Source organism: Rhagoletis pomonella, unplaced genomic scaffold, assembly GCF_013731165.1.
Source record: "Rhagoletis pomonella isolate Grant_MI unplaced genomic scaffold, Rhpom_1.0 Rhpom_scaffold_00002, whole genome shotgun sequence".
In the NCBI taxonomy this organism is placed as follows: domain Eukaryota; kingdom Metazoa; phylum Arthropoda; class Insecta; order Diptera; family Tephritidae; genus Rhagoletis; species Rhagoletis pomonella.
The window spans coordinates 3,678,651-3,699,253 of NW_023458556.1; the positions used below are offsets into that span (position 1 = coordinate 3,678,651).

Consider the following 20,603-nt stretch of genomic DNA (forward strand, 5'->3'; position numbering starts at 1 on the left):
AAAATCAGCTAAATCCAGTGCTGGTGCAGGTATGCTTTTACGATAACCTATGCTCAATCCAGATGAAGTGCCAGTTTCAGGATGTATGTTAATGCAAACAAATTCTGATCTGGTAGCGTGCGATAGAAAAGCACAGAATGATGTGTTGCTTATTTTACGTAATGCGCTGCTTTGAGCTAACGAAAATTTTAATTATAATTACAATCAATATACGCGTTGTGTAAGCGGAGTGTTAAAACTTACGTCCTTGTATACGAGTTCTGTTATTGTCGCGTACACAATCGATAGAACAAGCGCATTGAAAATTCGTTGTTGACCACACACGCAATTGATCGTCACGATATAATGCAAGTAAGTATATCTGACCATTGATGTAACTAAATACAACCGAATTTGCATAGTTGGCATCCGAAAAATCGTTTTTGCCGCTATCAAATTCAAAACCATTTTCATAAAAAGATACATATGAATTAAGTTTTACGCAGAAGACACTCACGTGAAAGCGTTTTTCAAATTCGAGAATAGCCGAGGCATTATATTGTTCTCCTTTAATGACTGAGAAGTGGTATCACCAGTCTCGCAATTCATTACGAACAACATTAGTTCTGATTGACAAGCTAATGCAAAGTAGGCATCATCACCACTCGGTGATAAAAAGCTGGTAGCTGCGTGAGGCGCTGGACTTGAGGCTGCATTCTGTGAATCAATGACATAGAAACTGCTTGGATCGCGCACAGACGAGTTATTAGCTTCATGAAAAATGGAAAATGTTTGCGACTCATTAAAGTCTATAGAAATTCCACCATTCTTTGATGACAAATTGCTTGATCCATTCTGTGCGCCTATTTTATTGCCACTACCTTCAGCCAACGTATCGGGATGTGGAAACTTTAGATGGTGGAGACTGCAAACCGTCGTCACAAGCAGCGTGACATAGCCATCTTGCTCACTTATACAAACATTTAGAACTGGAGTGTCAGAAAACTTGTAGCGAACATTGTTTTTGTACAAAGTGAAGTCCAAACAAACTTCGGACAGTTCCAGTACATCTTGATAAGTGCGCCTATAATGTGGAGTTAATAAAATGTTTTAACACAAATCTTATTTTGTATTACCAATAAATGAAACGATTGCGATTGTGGTTCAATCGCACGTTTTGATAACAATATCCTCCAGCTTTTTCCGCAACTTTTATGTCCTGTAATGTACTCTGCGTTGCACCTGAAATATATATATGTACATAAGTATGTATGTAAATTACTATTCATCAGACAGTTCATTACCAGTATTTAACTGAATTTCAGTCCACTCCTCTTGACACGAAGTGTCAGGTAAAACCTCACGATAAAATAAACATCCAGCATCCATTCTGCCTATCAATCTTAATATTATTAACACACAATACTTGAATTTATTCAACAATTTTTCGTCTACGCATATTCTTCGTTGCCGCAATCTAGAGGTGGCAAACTATCGATGGTTTTGGATTTTTTCTCACTACAACGATAAAGCCCAAAAAAGGCCCGTTTACATACAACTTTGGCGTTGCGTTGGCGTTGGCGTCGCTTCGACAGCTGACTATGAATACATGCATTTATATGAAAGTCTCCATATAACCAAAGTTGGGCAACGCCAACGCCAACACAACGCAGAAAGATGGCCAACTCTCAACTTTTCGCGCGCGTCGTTCGTCAGCTGTTCTAAATAATCAAAATTATGTGATTTAATTTTTATTTTTAATCAAATGCGGGCAAGAAATATAGTTTTTAATGCAATTATTGATGTAAAAATTTTGATTTATCAGCCGCTAGTATGTCAATTTAGTGACCAAAGTATTCTGTGCTAAGCGTTCATTGTAGCAAGCACGGGCGTTACGCGCGCCGCTGTCAAAGCGACGCCAGCGCCAACGCAACGCCAAAGTTGTATGTGGACGGGCCTAAAATACTGTTACGATTATCCTTGAAACCTATCCGGATTTCCCAAATCTTTCGGTTCGTATTGCTGGATTGTTAAATAAATGCTAACGATGGGTACTGTTTATGAATTTGTACAACGATTTTGGGTTGCTGTGCCCAAACGCGTGAATCGAATCAAAAAACTTTTACACACACATGTAGACAACAGTTCACGCTTTATTACAAAAATTTAATTTACTAAATCTGTGCTCTAATTTAACAATAATTTGTTGCAAATTTTTGTTATAAATTTGTATATACATTTTTATATACAAGATATTTTTATAAAACACCCAGTAACCCAAATAGACATCACTGGGGCGGTAGCCCCAGGTTTACCACACAGAAAGGGAACTCTAGTTACCTCATCCTTTCCCAAGGTTACATCACTGGGGCGGTAGCCTAAGTTATGTAACACAGAAAGGAGAATTCTACGTAGTAAGGGTTATAATCCCTAAGCGCGACCGAAGGCCGCCTACGCAGAAAGATGTTCAGCCCCCCTTCTTCGGACGCAAGTTTAACTTTGTTTTTTCCTTGCAAAAAATCTAAAATTCCCCAATTTTCAAACAGCTCCCCAGAGGTCTGTGGGTGGGGTTGGGGGGGGGAGGGATGACTTTTCATAAAGCGGCGTCAACCCTCTTTCGTTTAGGGGGATTTGTGGGGCCCACACCCCTCCCCCTCCGCCCACACCCCTCAATCGTTGTACAAATAGCTAAACATTTCCCCTAAAGCGAAGCGCACATTGGCGCGATTCTGTCGTTGCGAATCCGCAAGCCCAAAAATTACAACAATGCTACACATACATTTTAATGCGCTAGCGCACACTTGCACGATTCCGTCGCAGCGAATTTTTCGAACATTCAATGTTCCTCTCTATTGACGCGTTCGAAACGCGGCTTGCAGCGTTTTGAAGGCGTCAAAGAAGAAGAAGAAAGGTGTCACAGCAATAAAGGCAAAGAAAAAAACGTGTAATGTACAAAAACTAATAAAAACGTTCGTAATAATAGTATTTTGTATAATTTGGGCACGCCGAGTGCGAAAATACACGAAATAAAGGGAAAATTGAGTGAATTGTACATCGGAAATCGACGCGAAAAAATCGCTCAAGTGTGCGCACGTTTGCGGATTCGAAGTTAACAGCCGAATTCGCAACGTATTCGCAACGATGGAATCGCGCTAATGTGCGCTTCGCTTAACGATGACCAAATTGTAGTACAACTAATGCAGCGTTTTTGCTGCATTTAAAATGAACATTTAGCAGTTTCGAACATATGTTTTCGAAGAGCGTTCATGCTATAGCATTTAGCAAATGTACATTTACGCGAGTTCGAAATCGAATGCTTTTGCCAAACAGCCGTGTTCCAGTCTCTTATTTAGATGCGTATATATTACGATCAATTCTCACGCAGAAGATAATGTGCAAAAACCCTACTGGAAAGGAAAAAATAAATTTTAAACCAAAAATTCAATACAAAAACTTGAATTGTTTTAACCATAACCGAACATTTGTTTGTGTATATATTCATTTGTCGGTGCTGTAAATTAAAATTTCCTCACTTAATTAGGAAACAAACCAAACAGAGTTGATCACAAATTGATCCAGATTTCTATCAGCATCAAATCGATGTTGAATTTGCTTAACTTTACTTTATCCAAATATGTAATGCAAAATAAAAGAAATCTCGATCGGCGATCACTGAAACGCAGCTAGCAACTGTATACTCGAAAAAGCAATGTGGCCACCTTTTCTCTTTAAACCATGTTCGAATCGTGGAAATTTTGGAAGATCACAGGGTTGCTTTTAGTATTTAGATTCTTAATGCAAAAATGGAGTTGCATTTAGGTGACGAATTTTGTATGGATAAATGTACATTTAGAGTAGCATTTAGAGCTAAATGCGCTAAATGCGCTAAATTTGCTTTTACGCGTAAGCAAAAACAGCCTATAACCTTATTTACAACAAACAATTTACAATACTTGCTTATACAGTAAAAACACTTAAAGCAATAACAACGCTTTACTAAACTTGTTAATACAATTAAGCTTATAGCTTGCTTATTCTCAACTCGCTTCTCTGCTCACTTTACTTGTAGCTTGCTGACTTGTAACTCACTCCGGTGTCTGGTGGCGCCCTTATATACCTGCACACGCACTCCTGGCAACTCTAGAACGTTCTGAAGTTCCATGATGCAATAATACAAGGTGTTATCAGTTGGCAACTTCTCGCTCTAATTCCGCCTTATTAACTACCTTACGTGAGACAGTGTTACTTATTTTCCTATTCTTTGCCCATTAATATAGTTGAATGCTTTTTATTTTTTCTCAGTATACACACTTTGTTTTCTTAAAAAGGTATTTTATCTTACTTTATTTCATTTCATAACGAATATACTATAAAAAAGCAAATTTTGTTAAGGAGAAAATGTGAAATTTTATATTTTTCCCCCATATGGGGATTCATTTCTTCCCGTTTTTCTTCTCATTCTACTGAGCTAAGGTAGTGTCAAATCGAGCTGTCACAACTGATACCACCTTGTATTATTGCATCATGCGTAATTAATTAATCCTAACCGCTTGTTACCCTCCATTCCTGCCCAACCGACACGAGGGGCGCAGTCCGCATAACGTACGGAACTTTTTTTTTTTTAGTTTTTTGATGCCGAGGAGTGGAAACAGGAGTTTGTTAAGTGTCGAGATCTAAAACTATTCAGCCACAGAATCAAATTCATCAGCTGATTGGATATGCTAAAGATAGTATTTAAATTATTGAGAGTGGAAATAATAGTTTTCTTTATAGTAAAAATCGAGTCCGATAAGTCAAACGTGCTGGAATGACAGTTAAAATCTTGACATAAACCACGGAACGCATGGCTTAAATAGAGGTCGAAAGTGTCTTGACACTCGAGAAGGAACATTAAAATTTACTTCAGCCAGGAGGGCCGGGCTATTAATCAAGCCTGTCATTAATTTTACGATAAATATTATACCCAGCAGTTCTCTACGACTTGCGAGTGTAGGCAAATGTATGAGCTTTAGACGACTTGTGTAAGGGGGGAGATTGTAATCTGAGTCCCAGTTAAAATTACGCAATGCAAAAAGCAAGAATTGTTTTTGATATGATTCAATCCTTTCTGAATGAACTTGGTAGCGGGGATTCCAAACAATAGATCCGTATTGTAGTATAGGTCTAACTAAACTGATAAAAAGAGCTTTTGTAACATAAGGATATTTTAGCTCTTTGGACCATCGCCTCACAAATGCAAAAACGCCTTTGGCTTTATTGTCTGTAACATTAATATGATGGTTGAAATTGAGTTTGGAATCCATTGTGATACCAAGAACGACAAAATTGGATACCTGCTCCAGATTATAATTTGATATTGAATAAACAGCTGGTTGAACAGCCCTCCGAGAGAAACACATAACTTTACATTTTTGAAGGTTTAATGGCATATAGTTTGCATTACACCAACTAACCACGTTGTTCAGATCCGCTTGTAACAAACACCTTTCTTCGATAGAGCACAATGTTTTAAAAAGTTTCACATCATCGGCATACATTAAAATTTTTGAATGTTTTATCATAGAAGAAACATCATTAATGAATATTAGGAACAGAATCGGACCATGGTGGCTTCCCTGAGGAACTCCTGAAGAAACTTTAATGATGTTGGAAGAACAATTATTAACAATAACTCTTTGTCTTCTATCAGCGAGGTAAGATGAGATCCATTGAAGAAGACTGGGCTGAAAGACGATTAGGTCGAGTTTACGGATGAGTAACGAGTGACATACTTTGTCAAAAGCTTTACTGAAATCGGTGTATATTACGTCGGTATGAGCATTTTCTCTAAAACCGTTTGCGACATGAGTTGTAAACTCCAATAAATTAGTCATAGTAGATTTTCCTTTAGAAAACCCGTGTTGAGATTGTGTTATTGAAGAAGATATAGAATATGTCAGCTGGTTAACAATAATTGCTTCGAATAATTTGGGGATAGCGGAGAGTTTCGCTATGCCTCGATAGTTTTCTATAGAGGACCTGTGCTGCCGTTTTTGTGAAGTGGTATTATAAAAGACTCCTTCCAGGCTGACGGAAAAACGCCATGTTCAAGTGACTAATTGAATAGAGTTGTTAAAAGCACGCAGATGTTCTCAGCGCAGTTTTTAAGAAAACAGGTCGGAATATGATCAGTTCCAGGCCTAAATGACGCTTTTAAGGTCTTTAAATAGTGTAAAACTTCATCGGAAGATATTACTGGAATATAAGCAGAGTTGATTGGACAAAGCTCGTACGGATAGTCTCCACTTATAGGGAAGTCTACAGAATAATTGGACCTAAAGAACCGAGCAAACATGTTGGCAATGAGTTGGCTGTCGCTAGATATAGTGTTGCGATAAATATAAGTGTTTCCAGCATGTACACTTATACATTTAAATTCGGTATATTCAATGACAGGAAGACTAACTTCCTCGGGTGGTATCGATGAATGCACCGCAAAAAGAACACCACCACCGATTCTGCCCACGCGGTCAAACTCACACACACATTCTCATTTTCAATCTCAAACAACAACTTTGAACAATTCCTTTTTTTTACTCTCAATTTTATACGATTTTAAAATGTTGGCAAACTTAAAAAAAAAATCATGGCCGACGCATTGGTAGAACGGTTTTACATTACTATGCTTTTATCATGGTAGAAAGCATAGAAAATTTCTTAAGAACTTCGTACTGCTTAAGAAAATTTAGCTCAATAAATTTTTGTTGATCATTTCTTGGGCTTTTTTACTCGTCGAACTAAAGAAATGTTTACAAATAATAACATAAAAAACAGATTTGGTTTTTATTAATCCCTAATTTCAATTGCATTTCTGATTGGTCACAAAAACTTAAAACCAATCGTTCGTCTCTGTGGGAAGGCATTGGTGTTGTTGAAGAGATTTACATAATTTATCGCAAATGGAGAATAACGATATTCAAAAAAATTTAAAACGACCAACGCAGATCTCCATTATTTGAGAATATCAAGTAACACTTGTATGTCCATTGAAAATTTTCAATCCTTGAGATAAACTTTTTATTCAGTTTTAGAGATTAAACTGAATAGGTAAATATGTTTAGCTTTTTAAATTATATTTTCATTATAAAGATAGGTCTCTATGGTACTTAAAAAACTATATTTAATGCAATGGGGCGTATTCATAGTCAAAATTAAGTTGGTACTTAAAGTTAGTTGCAGCTTTTTGATATAATTTTGGTTGGGTATCTGTCAATAAAGTTACAACCAACTTTAAGTACCAACCTAATTTTTACTATTAGATTTTTTATCTTTTTCAAAAAAGGCGACTATCGATAGATTATCGATAGTTTAAAAAAAATATGCCCACTATCGATAGATTTCCACCACTACTTATAGGTATGAAATTTGTGAGCGAAACCAAAAAAAAAACCATTGTACTTGTTTATTTTTGATCCCTAAATTCACAACTTCAAATCGATATAAAATGGAAATGGGTACCAACTTTTACAAATTCTTTGGTATTTATTCATATATTGACCTCTTATAATGAATGCAATTGGTCTCTTTTTCATCACTTTTTGAGTGTTGCACTGTGTAATTATCAGCGCTAAAAATAAGCGTTTTATTTCATTTAAGGCTAATTAACAAGAGAATTCGAAATTTTTTAAGGAAAAATATTTTCGTGAATACTCACTGTAAAAAGTGTCTTTAAAGATTCGATTATCCGTAAATTTCTCAATAATTGCAATTAATTTTTTTTTTGCTTGTCATGAATCATATGAATAATTAATCGATTATTTTATTTTTTTCCCATCCCTAGTTATGTATTAAATGGAGCTCGTTGGAAAAAATTACACAAATTCAAAAGTTGAACGTTGAATGAATTTATTGAATATTTGGATAGCGATTCATATAATATTTTACGTAATCTAAGATTAATGTTACTTTTCTTTGCAGTAATGAATACATATATGTACGTACATTCGTACAATAAATTTCTGGGAAGGTAAAGCGAATGGCGATTAATAAAACATAATTAAAATTTCTTATTAGAACAGTCATTACATTTTAATACTGTTTGTTAACATTAAATTATATGTATATAAGAGTATTGTACATAATTATATTACAGAAATATATGTACAGTGGCTCAAACAAATTACCACGTGTTGATTTTTTTTCAATATTCGTAATGCTTTTCCGAGATAAGTTTTTTTTTTTTGTTATCTTTCTATAAATTACCGTGCACGCTTTAACCAAAACAACATAAAACACAGTTTATAAAAAATTTTGGAAAATTCAACAAATTTTCATCAAAATTTTAACTTCCTTATCTGATTATTTACAACATTTTCCGGTATGCAGTTTGAGTATGTAGTTTTATAGCCCATATAGTCTAAAGAAGCAAGTTTCAAACGGCTAAAAAATCCCATTCATTTTTAAAAATTTTTTTTGTGACCGATTTTTGCACCTTTTTCAAAAAAAAATATAACTCGAAAAACACTACGAATATTAAAAAAAAATCAACACGTGGTATTGTTTAGAGCCACTGTATGTATATATGTACACATAAAGTGTTCATTAAATCTGAAATAGTCTTTGCGGGTCAGCGTGAAGGTGACATTGCCTTATTTACTAACTAACGATACAACCTCTTAAACGTCGTAAAAAACTTAATTTGTGTAAGTTGTACTTAAAGAATCGATAAAAGTATGAACCATAACTATCAAGTGCATTAATTTGTGCCAACAATTTAAAAATCTACAAAATAAAAATATGAAAATACATCAATTTTGTTCTTATTGTTTTAACTGCTTAAAGACAACTTAACAAATTTTCAGGGATTGCTTCTGTGGTGATATCTTAATCAACTTTGATGGAAACGAAAATTTTCCATTAACGAGATGTAAAATTTTAAACACAAAAATGAATAATGCGTAACGGTAAACATGCATGTCGCTACCTTAACATAGAAAGGCCCTTACAAAGCTGAATTTCGAAACAGAAAATTAGCAAGGGACTTTTCTATATTAATGTAACGATATGTGCGTCTTGTTTAACTGTGAACGCGGCTATCCATATATGTATACATACATATGTACTTGTATGTATGTGTTTTATTTTTTATGTATACATACATGTCTAGTGAATCATGGACTGGAGATTCCATTGCGAATTTCACGCGAAGTCGGCAGTTCTAAAATAGAGAAATGCATTGACATCTCAGCTTGTTACTAAAACTTATTAAATTTTTGGAATTACAATAATGCATGATAGAAACCTTCAACGTTCAATTTGTCCGCCATTGGGTTTTTTGACGTTTGCTAGCATTTTGAATTTACTCTATCGAAATGAGTCTAATGTCAAAGAAATTCAAAAAAATAAACAAATGAAAATTTATGATTTGAAATACATATTTATTTATTCAGAAGTTAGAAAAACTAAAAAATTTGTAATCGAAAAATTAGTTACTGCTTTAACGGCTGCGGAAATTCCGTTGTCCTCTGCAAGCTAAGCAATATCAAGTTGTTTAAATTCGCGCATTTACCGTATAAAGCCAAATATGGATCGAGGTTTGTGGTGTTATGAAAAGGGATTTTTGAACTTTGCGAAATAGGGGCCGATTTTTTCATTTTCTTTTTAACCGACTTCTGTACAACTCAAAGCTTCTTTACAAGCAAAAATATTACATACATATGTGCATATGTATGTATGGTCATGTAGTTTGATTTTCCATCTGTCACTTGCGTTTATATCGCCGTGGAATCACCCATATTATATAGATTATTTTTAAAAAGAGTTATGGTTATGTAACAAATGTCTTATATATTGATATTTCTTAAATTTTTATATTCAACACCAACAGCCGGTTTCGCCAGCAATTTAAATAGAAAATGATTTTTTTATTTTCTGTCAATTTCCATATAAAGTTCAAAAAAAATTAAAATCATTTTTCAATTAAATTGCATTCGTGAAATTAGCTGATAATAGTATTCTTAAGAGCCTGTCAGACGTGGCAATATTTCCGTCTTTCGCACGCAATTCGCTGTCAAATTGAGAAAGAGAAATTTTATTTCGATGTGTGAACAGCCAGAAAGATCTTTCTGTCACCTTTCGGAAATCAGTTTCAGAAATAAAAGTTGCAAGGTGGGACTGCAACTGCAAGAGCGAAAATCGATTTCGGAAATATATTTCAACTTGCTCGTGCTGCACTAGCAATTTTTATTTCTTCTGCAAGTGCTGTCAAACTAATCGAGTGTTGCCGTGTGGCCCTGATCGTGAATTTGTGTAAAATGATAAAAAATATTGTTGAATTAAATATCAAAAATGCTTGAAATATATTATTTTGTTTAATATACTTAATTGTTAAATTATTGTTTACACGACAAATATGTTAATTATAACCTATATTTTCTCGCTTTTACAAGAGAAATAGCAAACAAACGACAACCCCACCGCCCATGGTTGCATTTTAGTATCGAGAAAGATTGCTAGAAACTCATTCGCTGTGTGAACAGCCAAAAAGCGATTTCAGAAATTTTTCCTGCAATTCGCCGTTCGGAAATAAAAACCTCTTTCGAAAGACACTTTCCATGCAAGGTGTGACTGCTCATGCAACTGATTTCTCAATTTGACAGCCTTTCCGAAATTTATTGCATCGAAATATATTGCCACGTCTGACACGCTCTTTATGTATGTATGTGTATATTACATACATGTATGTATGCATGCATGCATGTAAGTATGTACCGTATATTTAGTTCATCCATGTGTAAAGATAAGCACATAAAGATAAAATCAGCATATATTTTTAAATCTTAAGTATAACAAAATAACTATAATGATATGATTAAACTTTTATTGTGATAACGATCCTATATCAAATTTCCACTAGACATTGAATTGACAAAAAACTTAAGAAAATACGATACGGAAATGAACGAATCGTTTATGTTTTCAATGCTGAATTTTGTTATAAAATTTTTTCCAATTTAACGCTAAGTGGAAATCGGACATGTGTATGAATGACGTACATAGCGCAATGCAAAATGATCAATAAACATTTTAATTACTGTATATCTTAAAATTTTTCGTATCACAGTTTCTTCGCCTAAAATTGTAAATGTATTTGCTTACTATTTGAAAACATACAAATTTTGTTCATACTTAACATATTAAATATAATTTAGAATCGAAAAGAAGAGCTAAAGGAGGATTCATTGTATACACTGCGTACATTATTAAAAAAGGATAAGTTAGAGTACATATTCACAAATATATTTTTCGGCTATTAAGCGAAAGGAAATAATAAAAAAATATATGAATTCAGTCTGATATATATAGTTCTAAAACATGGCACTTACATACAAAGTCAGACATAAACGAAGAACTATTATTTTACCACTTTTAGTCTATGACGTTAATAAGAATATTTGTGCACTTCTTGACACTACATCGTGTTTTTTTTTTTTTTTTTTTTTTTTGATTAATTATTGCAAGCGGTTTACTATGTGGAAGTGAAATATTTTACTATTTCTTTAAATATACATACAAGCGTATTTATAATCTACATTTTCCAACTTTCATGTTGAAATTGCACATGCGCGTATTTGGCGGTTTTAAAAACCATTGGAATACATTTTTTTTATCCTAAAAATATACGTTCGCTAACATATTGTAGAAAGTGTGAAGTAACCTTAATTTAGAAATGTAATTGATAACACTAGTTTACAGCAAAAATGTTCAATGGATGTCACTATCGAATTTCTATGTAGAATTGCTCGCTGTTTCCGAAAATCGAGTTAATTTTTTTTTTTTTATGGATAGGTTTTCGAGATATTTGCAATTTACTTAAAACAAAATGTGGTTCCACTTAATCACTTAAATTGGTTCGTAAGATATACGCGATTAAGTGGAACCATTTTTTGTTTTAAGCTGAATAACGGTAAATTGCAAATATCTCGAAAACGTATCCATAGAAAAAATTAACTCGATTTTCGGAATCACCGAGCAATTCTACATAGAAATTCGATAGTGGCGTCTGGAGAACAACCAAACCAAACTAGAGTTTGTGATCCAGTGTAACTTTAAATCGGTAGCATCTGTGATACATAAATCATAAATACTTATAGGCGAATCTAGCGAAAAGTCTATCGCGTAGAAAAATTAAAATTCCTATATCTAACTTATTTATAGGCCGATTTGGCTGCTTTTTAATATTTACTGGCTATGTAAACAGAAACATTTTGGTCAAAATGGACTCGTTGCCGGTGGCGCCAGGGTCGAGATATTTTGAAAAACCGTATTTATGCTCTGATTTGTTTCACATTTGACATGTTTAGTTGAAACGTAGTAGGACATGGATTTGCAAAAATGAAACCACTGGTGGCGCTGATGTCAAAATAAAACAGTACGTTCGACATTAAGGGCCACTTGTTCAATGTCTGATTAGCAAAAATCGGAGGTAGAAGCTCCGGTTAGATACAACGACTGCTTTATCGATCACATGTTATATGCATGATGTCGAAATCGTCGATAATGATGTTTAACCGGCAAGTAGTGATAACCAGACATTGAACAACAACCGGCCCTAAATGCATGTTTTCTTCGCGTTAAAAATTCTTTCAAAAACAATATTAACAAAACTTTTTCAAAGGAAATTTTAGTAACGTAAAGACAGGTAACGTAACGTCAGATAATTCAGCTGATTAAACATAAAGCAGAAAAGATTTTTACATTTCAAAACCTGGAAAATGAACCTTAAACATTCCAATATTACTACAAAATCGATGTCAATATCGACTTCAGTCACGCCAGCGCGTAAGTTTACTAATATCTTTAAATCGCTACTTCCAACAGTTGGGACTTTTTTACCTAATAAGGGGAAATTTAATTGCTATGCAAATCTAGAAAAACCTTTTTAAAGTTTTGACATTTTCAATTCTTTTTATAACATTTTATCATACGAGCGTCATGTAACGCCAGTTTGGATATACCCATATGTGGATACATACGTACCCAGCGGGAGGAAAAAGGGGCGAGGCAGCTCCCATAAAAAAAAAAAACGAATTTTTCATACTGAATATCTCCGGAAGTGTTCGTGATAGAAGTCGAACATGGAATGGAGATATGTATATGAAATCAATCCCATACTCTTAGAGAAAATTGGGGCTATTTGAAAAGGGGTCGTGGGGCTTTTCAAACGCACTGAAACTATTACGTATCTTTGAATGCATGTACACTTTTGCTAGGTTATTTAAGACGGCAATGGAAATATGACTTCTGACGGCCACCCAACCGTAATATTAGAAGATAAACGCGTCACTGAAAATCATGAACGTGGACTGTTGGTGAAAATGTTACAAAATTATGCTCACATAACCGGTCCTGACGTGGATTTATACTGATATACATACATATATAAGTATGTAGAAGAAGACATTAAATCATTTTTTTATAAGCGCCTGATGATTTTTAGAATTAAATATTTAAATAAGAAACTAAATGCGCATTTCCTTGGTGAAATTATAAACAGGTGAAGTAATAAAACTGCTTTCTGGCTTTACATCGGCCACCTTATACAAATTTTTAAAGGCAAATTTTCAAATAAGATAGTGTCAAATCTTTCATTTCGGTCTTATTACTACACCTGGCATAATTTCTCCATAATGCGTTTCAATTGATGCTAATTTGTAGCAAACATAGCACTCACAAGTCAAAGGGTTAATTTGATTGTTTACCCTCATTTTCGGTAGGTTGAAGCTTACACTAGGCCCAACGTTTGAAAATGATTTAATTTTTTTTTTTATTTCATTTGCTCCGACTTTGCTGTGGCTGTAAGAATTTTCAAAGCCAACAGCAAATCGAAGATAGTAGCAGCGCGACAGTAGTACTAGGAAACATAAAATTCGACTGTTGATTGAACCAATGCTTAACCCATACAGTGTTTTAATCTAGTAGTCAAAGTTCAAAAGGTGAATATTAAATTTCAGAAAAGTAATTTTGCTGCCTTTTCTCCCATGAGACCGTCAGTGGAGCGCGTGTTTTTTGTCCGATTTCAAAATTGTTTAATAAATATGGATGAATTCCTTAGCTACACTGCTCAAAAAATAGTCCGGTACATGCACACTTATAAATTAAAGGGCGTGTTTTTTGCTTAAATTGCTTAACTTCGACAATTTGTACGCAATTGCATTAGGCGAGGTATCAATTTCTTCGACTTTTAGATAAATATTACATATTTGACAATTTTCATAGAAATTTTGAAAATTAGTGATTGTCAAGTTAGAAAAAATTTAGAAAAATAACGTTTTTTTTGTTTAATTTTACCCGATGAAAACTCCCAAGAAGCTAAGTACAGCAAATCGTACGATTTGAAATCGATGCGATTTGCAAAATATTTTTTAATATAATTAATGCAAGTAATAAATATTTCAAATAAAAACTGATAGAAACACAAAAGGACGTCGTATTCTTCGATTTAGAGGTAAACTTCCGTTTTGTTAAGAATTCTCCAAAATAAATTTTGTAAATCGCACATGCCCGTATATTTTTATACATAATTTTAAAGGTCTATAAATCCCCTTTTTGTTTGATTTTTAAAATCGGATGAAAAATAGTGAGCTTTGCATCAAGTACGAACATAACGGTTGCTTTTAAATTAAATAAAAATGACCTCGACCCTACCTACAACCTACACTAGAACTTCGTTCTTTAAATCAAGGAATACGATTAAATTAGTTAACCATTCCTGGCTCTATTTTACGTAAAATTTTTTTTTGTTTGTGTTATTTTTCATTTATATAGTATATGTACATACATACATACACATGTTTATATGTATGTATAAGGGCAATTCATCTAAACACGTAAATGTTCGTAAGCACTTCACCCTCGTAAACTTGCTTGATTTTGTATGGAAAACTGGTTAATTTACGTGGTACGAGATGAATACCCTGATTAAAAGCAAAATAAGAAATATTGATTCAGAGAATTTTGACAGGACTAGCTCAATTTCAATTTGTTTACCGGTGGATTTTCGATTTTTTGTTAGTTAAGGCTTTTTGTATTTCAGGGTATACTGAAACTTTAACATAAAACTTCGTGTACATATCGTCACTAGACACGAATAAAGGCGCGAGCTCAACAGTTGACCGCGAAAAACGGCGCATAAAAAAACTTCAGCGAAGAAAGGCTCTTAACATAGTTGACAGCGAAGAAAGACGCGTTAAAATATTTGACGGCGAAGAAGGACGCGTAAACTTATTTTCGCGGTCAACTATGTTTGCGGTTGTAATAGTGTGTACATTCCGTAAAGAGTTTTTGGCGAATAATGCTGAAGTTACAGTCCTTGGCCAAGTATAAACCTATGATTACGCGTCTTTCTTCGCCGAAGTTTTTATTAAGCGCATTTTTTCGTAAAATTTTTTTTATGCGTCTTTTTTCGCCGTCGAAACACTAGCGCGCGCCTTTATTCGTCTCTAGTGACGATATAATCAAGAGTGAAAACATTTTGATAGGCTTTCACAGTTGTATATACTGACGGTTTATATTCAATTTTCAAGAAAAGTTTTTTCAGATATGAAATCCACTTAAGGCTTATATTTCATCGATGATGTTAGGTAATGTTGACCTTGTATATCGCTTGTTAGAAGAACTTACTATAGAATTGCAAAGATAAATTTGACATCAGTGATGACAGTTAATTCCCAGATGGGTTCTAAGATCGGAAAGTAATTTTTGTGAAAATTGCAGATAGATGGTATTGCATAGTTATGTAAGCCCTTGATAAGTGATTTACAAAGAAAAGCCATTTTGCTGGTTTTGGCCGAGCTTCTCCAATTTTTAGTGCCCACCTACAAATGGTATTGTTTTGAACTTGGCTATATTAATTGAATTGTGAAAACTTTGCACTGTATTTGTCATTATACTATTTCCTAAACTTCGTTTTTATACTCAAACCATATAAATTTTTTTTTGGCTCTTGGCTACCAATCGGCTGAAATGTGCAACTCAGCGTCTTGAGGCGCATCATCAAGCCTGACTGATCACCTGGTATAATTTGGTTGTAAAAAAGTCTTGGATTAGGACTCAGATGACTTAAAACATTATAATTTAGTTCATTATTAACCGATTTTAGCTAACGCTCTTTCTGAGGAAAAGTGATATAAACGAAATTTTTTGCAAATACTTATTATAAAGCCTGATCCAGGTACTTCAGGATTTTCGAATGCTGTGTTTTCGACATTAATAAACTCTATGTAAGGTGTCGTACGGGAACAGCCTTCTTGCAAAATACTGAAGTACCTGGAACAGACTTATAGATGAACAACGAGAAAACTAAAACTATTTGCTTACATTCAATTGGTCAAATTCTCCACTCGATTTGAAACCATTACACCACCACCAACACTAACAGATCCACTCATTATGTTAGTACCGGAATTACCTACCGCACCACTGTTAGAAGTTATTAATCCAGCGTTGCCTTCACTCTCACTCTTCCACGAAGATACCGGAATATGTGGTGCTGGCAAACAATTACGTAGGGTTTGTACAATTTGAATTGTGTCTAAAAGTGCTAGAAAGTTGGAGTAATGCATGAATATAAATAATTTCGTAGTAAATTATTAACAGAAGCCTCACTTTTTTGTAAGCTTTCGCTCTGCTTGCCATACGGTTTACACATTGATGGGCGTATATAAGTCTTCATGCGTGCCATGTTCCGCATCAGTTCTGCAAAAATGCGTACTATTTTGTCTTGGCCTACTGGTAAAGGTTCACGATTATTATCTGGCACAGTCCAGGCGCCATTATGCAAGGCAAGCAAGTCTTTATTAGATTCAATCGATTCCAAATTGGAACTGCAAAGATTATCATTTTTACATATACGGTTAATATCCGTTCTTTTGAATCTATCGACTTTCAAAATAAATAATAAGAGTAGCACAAATGATTAATCCACAAAGAATTGTTATTTTTAGATTCGAAAATCCGGTTAATATCCGTTCATTTTGTTATCGAGATATCCGTTAATTTTATGATTTTTTCCTGAGAAATTTTAATGACCGGATATTCACAAAACCCGAATATGTCAAGAGTCATAGTTTCGAGTAAAATAATAGCAGTAAAATTCAAAATGATGCTGCTTGTAACTTATGTTTATTTATTTTATTAATTTCCATTTAAAATATGGGTCGATCTTTATCAGAAACCGCATAAATACAAGTAATTTTTAAGCAAAAAAATAAAACCGACTTCAATTTAAAATTATCGCTAATTTCTTCATGATCTAAACCAAATAAGGATGCGACCACCTGTGAGGTAGCACGTTTCTTTTAGAAATTTAGAAATCGGTTAACGTGGTTCAAGGTGATGCGGTAACATACATCAAAAAATATTCCGATGAACTGCAAACCTTTTCCTTTTTGTGAAGTCGGTTAAAAGTTACAAAGCTTGCACAAAGTTCACATAAATTAAACTTAAAAAAATGTTTATCAAAATTTCGATTCTTAAATTAAAGGGAATCAACTATTCGAATAGTAACATTCATAATCGAATTATTCGAATAATTTAAAAAGCCCTAGATCGCACCCGTCACAATGGAATTACCCTGCTATTATTTTACTCGCAGCTATATGTCCGTAAGTATACACTGAATATGTACATATGTATGTATATAACAAAAAATTTAAGGAATTACATATCGTCACCGGAAATGCAAAATAACGTATCATCATCGTCACTGAACTGCAAAAAGTCGTAACTTATAAAAAATTCAAAATTCACTTTTTGATTGTTATATGAAGATACATTTCATCAAATTACAATTCCCCATATCGTTTTATGAAAAAAAAGTCACGACTTTTTCCATTTCAGTGACGATGATGATACGTGATTTTGCATTTCAGGTGACGATATGTTGACCGCATATCGACGGCTGAGTGGAAGATCGATCCATCTCGGCAGCCAGTTCGAAAACGCCGTATCTCAGAAAATTTTTCAAGAACGCCCTACTACAGAATTTTGTTGAAGAACGCCGTACCGTTGAATTTTCTTGAGGACTGCCTTATTTCAAAATTCGGTTCAAAAACGCCCGATCTCAACATAGTTTCAGTTGAGATAGGTCGTTTTTGAAATAAATTCTGAGATAGGGCGTTTTTCAATCAAATTCTGAAATTCACATAAATTTTGAAGTAGAGAATTCTTGAAAAGTTTTCTGGGATGGGGCGCTTTCGAACCTGCTGCCGAGAGAGATCGGTTGATCTTCCACTCAGTCGTCGATATAAAAATGGGCTAATTCTGCTACTGCTATATATTTTTATCTTACCGCAAAAGCTCAACATTTTTTTGCACCATTTGTTCAGTTGAATGAGATGAAGACGATGATGCAGAGTGGCTGGAATGAGCACTAGGTGATTGCGATGGTGGGGGCAGCTGATGGTTATGATGGACATTGCTGCTATTAGTGTTGCCGCTAATACCCATGATGCTAGTGTTGCCAGGATTACCAGCAGAACTGTGTCCTCCGCCACTGCTACTGGCACTGGTGCTTAAGTTAGTACTAGTTGATGGCAAAACAGCTGGGCTGCTACAGTTTCCCACACCACTGCTGCTAGTTCCACTTCCAACCAAATTATTATTGTTGCTATTCATGCCAGTACTAGTGGCAATTGCAGAAGCGGCTGCAGCATTAGATACGATAGAAGAACTTCCAGCAGCTTGTGCAGCTGCGGCAGCAATTGCGGCAACCTACAGAATGGATATATTAGCACAATATTTAATTATAAAAAAGTATTAAAATACAGAAATTGGTAATTATTTGATTTTGCAAATGGACGTACCCTAAAATCATTGATTCCTTGCAGTTGTAAATTAGCGGCAGCCGCAGCCACCACCATTGGATCAAAATGTTTAGGGTCTAACTGTTGTAGCACTCGCTGTTTTTCCAAAGCACTCAAATTGTTGAATTTTTCCAAGCTTTGTTGAGCCAGTGCCCGGCTCTGTTGCTGCTGTAAAAGTGCTGCTGTCAATTGCTGTTGCTGTTGTTGCTGAGCCACAGCTGCTGCTTGAGCCTGTGCCTGTGCCTGAGCCTGTTGTTGCTGTTGTTGCTTGGCTGCAGCTGCAGCAGCGGCCGCAGCAGCAGCGGCAGCTGCTTGTTGTTGTTGCTGCTGATGGTGTGCAGCGGCGGCTGCAGCAGCACTAAGCTGCGACAACTGAGATTGTATACTGTTTTGCTGCTGCTTTGTGAGCATTTGTAACTGCGGTGGCACCACAGGTACCTTGGGAGTTGACGCATGTGAAGCTGGCGAACTTTTTGTTAAATCGACTTCTCCTCCACTGCTTACTGAACTGCCACTGTTAGAACCAACATTGCTACTACTCCCTCCGGAGCTTCCAGATCCTGATGACTGCACACCACTGTTTGCTGATCCGGTCACCATTGAATGAGGTGGTGGCGGTGGTGGAGGCAAGTGTGGTAAATGTTGTAGGAAGTCTGCCGGATTAACTCCGGGAAATTGCTGCTCCATAAAGGGTAATGGCGACAATCCTAGATGGTTTTTATAATAGCGACATGCTGGGCTAGGGCAAGACTGCACTACTTCAATAATAAATTCTTTTTCCATGCCAAAATTTTCTCGACCTATGGTGTATGATTCGATGACAGCGCGCACAGTGGCTTCGACACTTAAATGTAACCCATGTGGTCCAGACATGTGTTTAAGCATTACAGCATTAGCAAAATGTTCAAATGGTAGTACAATTTTGCCATTTTCACGTAGTATCAACCGTCCTTGTGCGTCTAATGTTAGGCGATTGGCAAGAACCCTGAGAGAACAAAAAAACAGTAACAAAACCTCCAAAACGAATGTTCTTTAATCTCTACTTACTGCAAATAGGCTGCGCTAGGCAGCATAGCGTTGTCTTTTAAATCCGTGAAACATTGTAATAATTCAGCACTGGGATTCCATCCTTTATTTTGCAAGTATAGCTGCAATAGCATGTACAGCTTTTCCGTAACATATCCAACACCAGGAATTGCAGAATTGCTGCCAGTCTGCAAATCGCCATGGGACACTGTTGTGCCCATTCCATGAGCACCACCACTGCCGCTGGCACCAGCCGAGCCACCACCAACCCCACTACCAAGCCCACCAACACTTACTCCTCCTGGCCCTTTCGAAAGGGCGGCTTTCATTGTCTCTGATAGATCTAACTTATAGTTTTCCGGATAAAAATTTTTAACATGATCCTAAAAAATTTTGAGCTAATTAATACACACAGTTGTCGGAACTTGCATTACTACTAACCAGATTATTCATCTTTATAAATGGGAGAGTGTAGCTTCAGAGAACAATTTCAGTCACTTCTTCCTTTATTTTGTTAAACGAATGTTTAATACGTATAGTTTTTTTTTTATTTATTCGTTCACCAATAAGAATTTTTTTACTGTTTTTTCTTACAAGAAAATGTATGCTCGGTGAAAAATTCTTCTTGGATTGGCTTTCTCCTTTTTCATGATCCTTTTTTCAGGACTTATCTTTTGATGGTATTCGTGACATTTTTGTTTGCTTTTTGCTTTGCTAATCAAATTTATCCGTTTCCTTTTCTTCCTCTTCCATTTC

At 35.1% G+C, this 20,603-nt stretch overlaps 2 protein-coding genes across 2 annotated transcripts in view; both read right to left on the reverse strand.

The window, feature by feature from the left end:
- Window positions 1–1,479, reverse strand: part of LOC118732888 (nuclear pore complex protein Nup160 homolog) — a 6,049-nt gene extending 4,570 nt beyond the window's left edge. Inside the window, exons 1-5 of the mRNA XM_036461992.1 lie at window positions 1,284–1,479; window positions 1,116–1,221; window positions 497–1,063; window positions 244–428; window positions 49–176 (exon numbers count right to left, since the gene is read on the reverse strand). Coding sequence (XP_036317885.1) covers window positions 49–176; window positions 244–428; window positions 497–1,063; window positions 1,116–1,221; window positions 1,284–1,368 — 1,071 coding nt within the window. The 5' untranslated portion in view covers window positions 1,369–1,479. The remainder of the gene's footprint in view (window positions 1–48; window positions 177–243; window positions 429–496; window positions 1,064–1,115; window positions 1,222–1,283) is intronic.
- Window positions 1,480–15,394: 13,915 nt separating this feature from the next.
- On the reverse strand, window positions 15,395–20,300 carry LOC118732890 (mediator of RNA polymerase II transcription subunit 15-like). The gene is made up of 6 exons (XM_036461993.1): window positions 20,289–20,300; window positions 19,869–20,230; window positions 18,822–19,806; window positions 18,308–18,729; window positions 16,624–16,841; window positions 15,395–16,558 (listed from the first exon to the last, which is right to left on the reverse strand). The coding sequence occupies exons 1-6, from the start codon at window positions 20,298–20,300 to the stop codon at window positions 16,338–16,340; spliced, it is 2,220 nt and encodes a 739-aa protein (XP_036317886.1). The 3' UTR covers window positions 15,395–16,337.
- Between the last annotated feature and the right edge of the window lie 303 nt (window positions 20,301–20,603).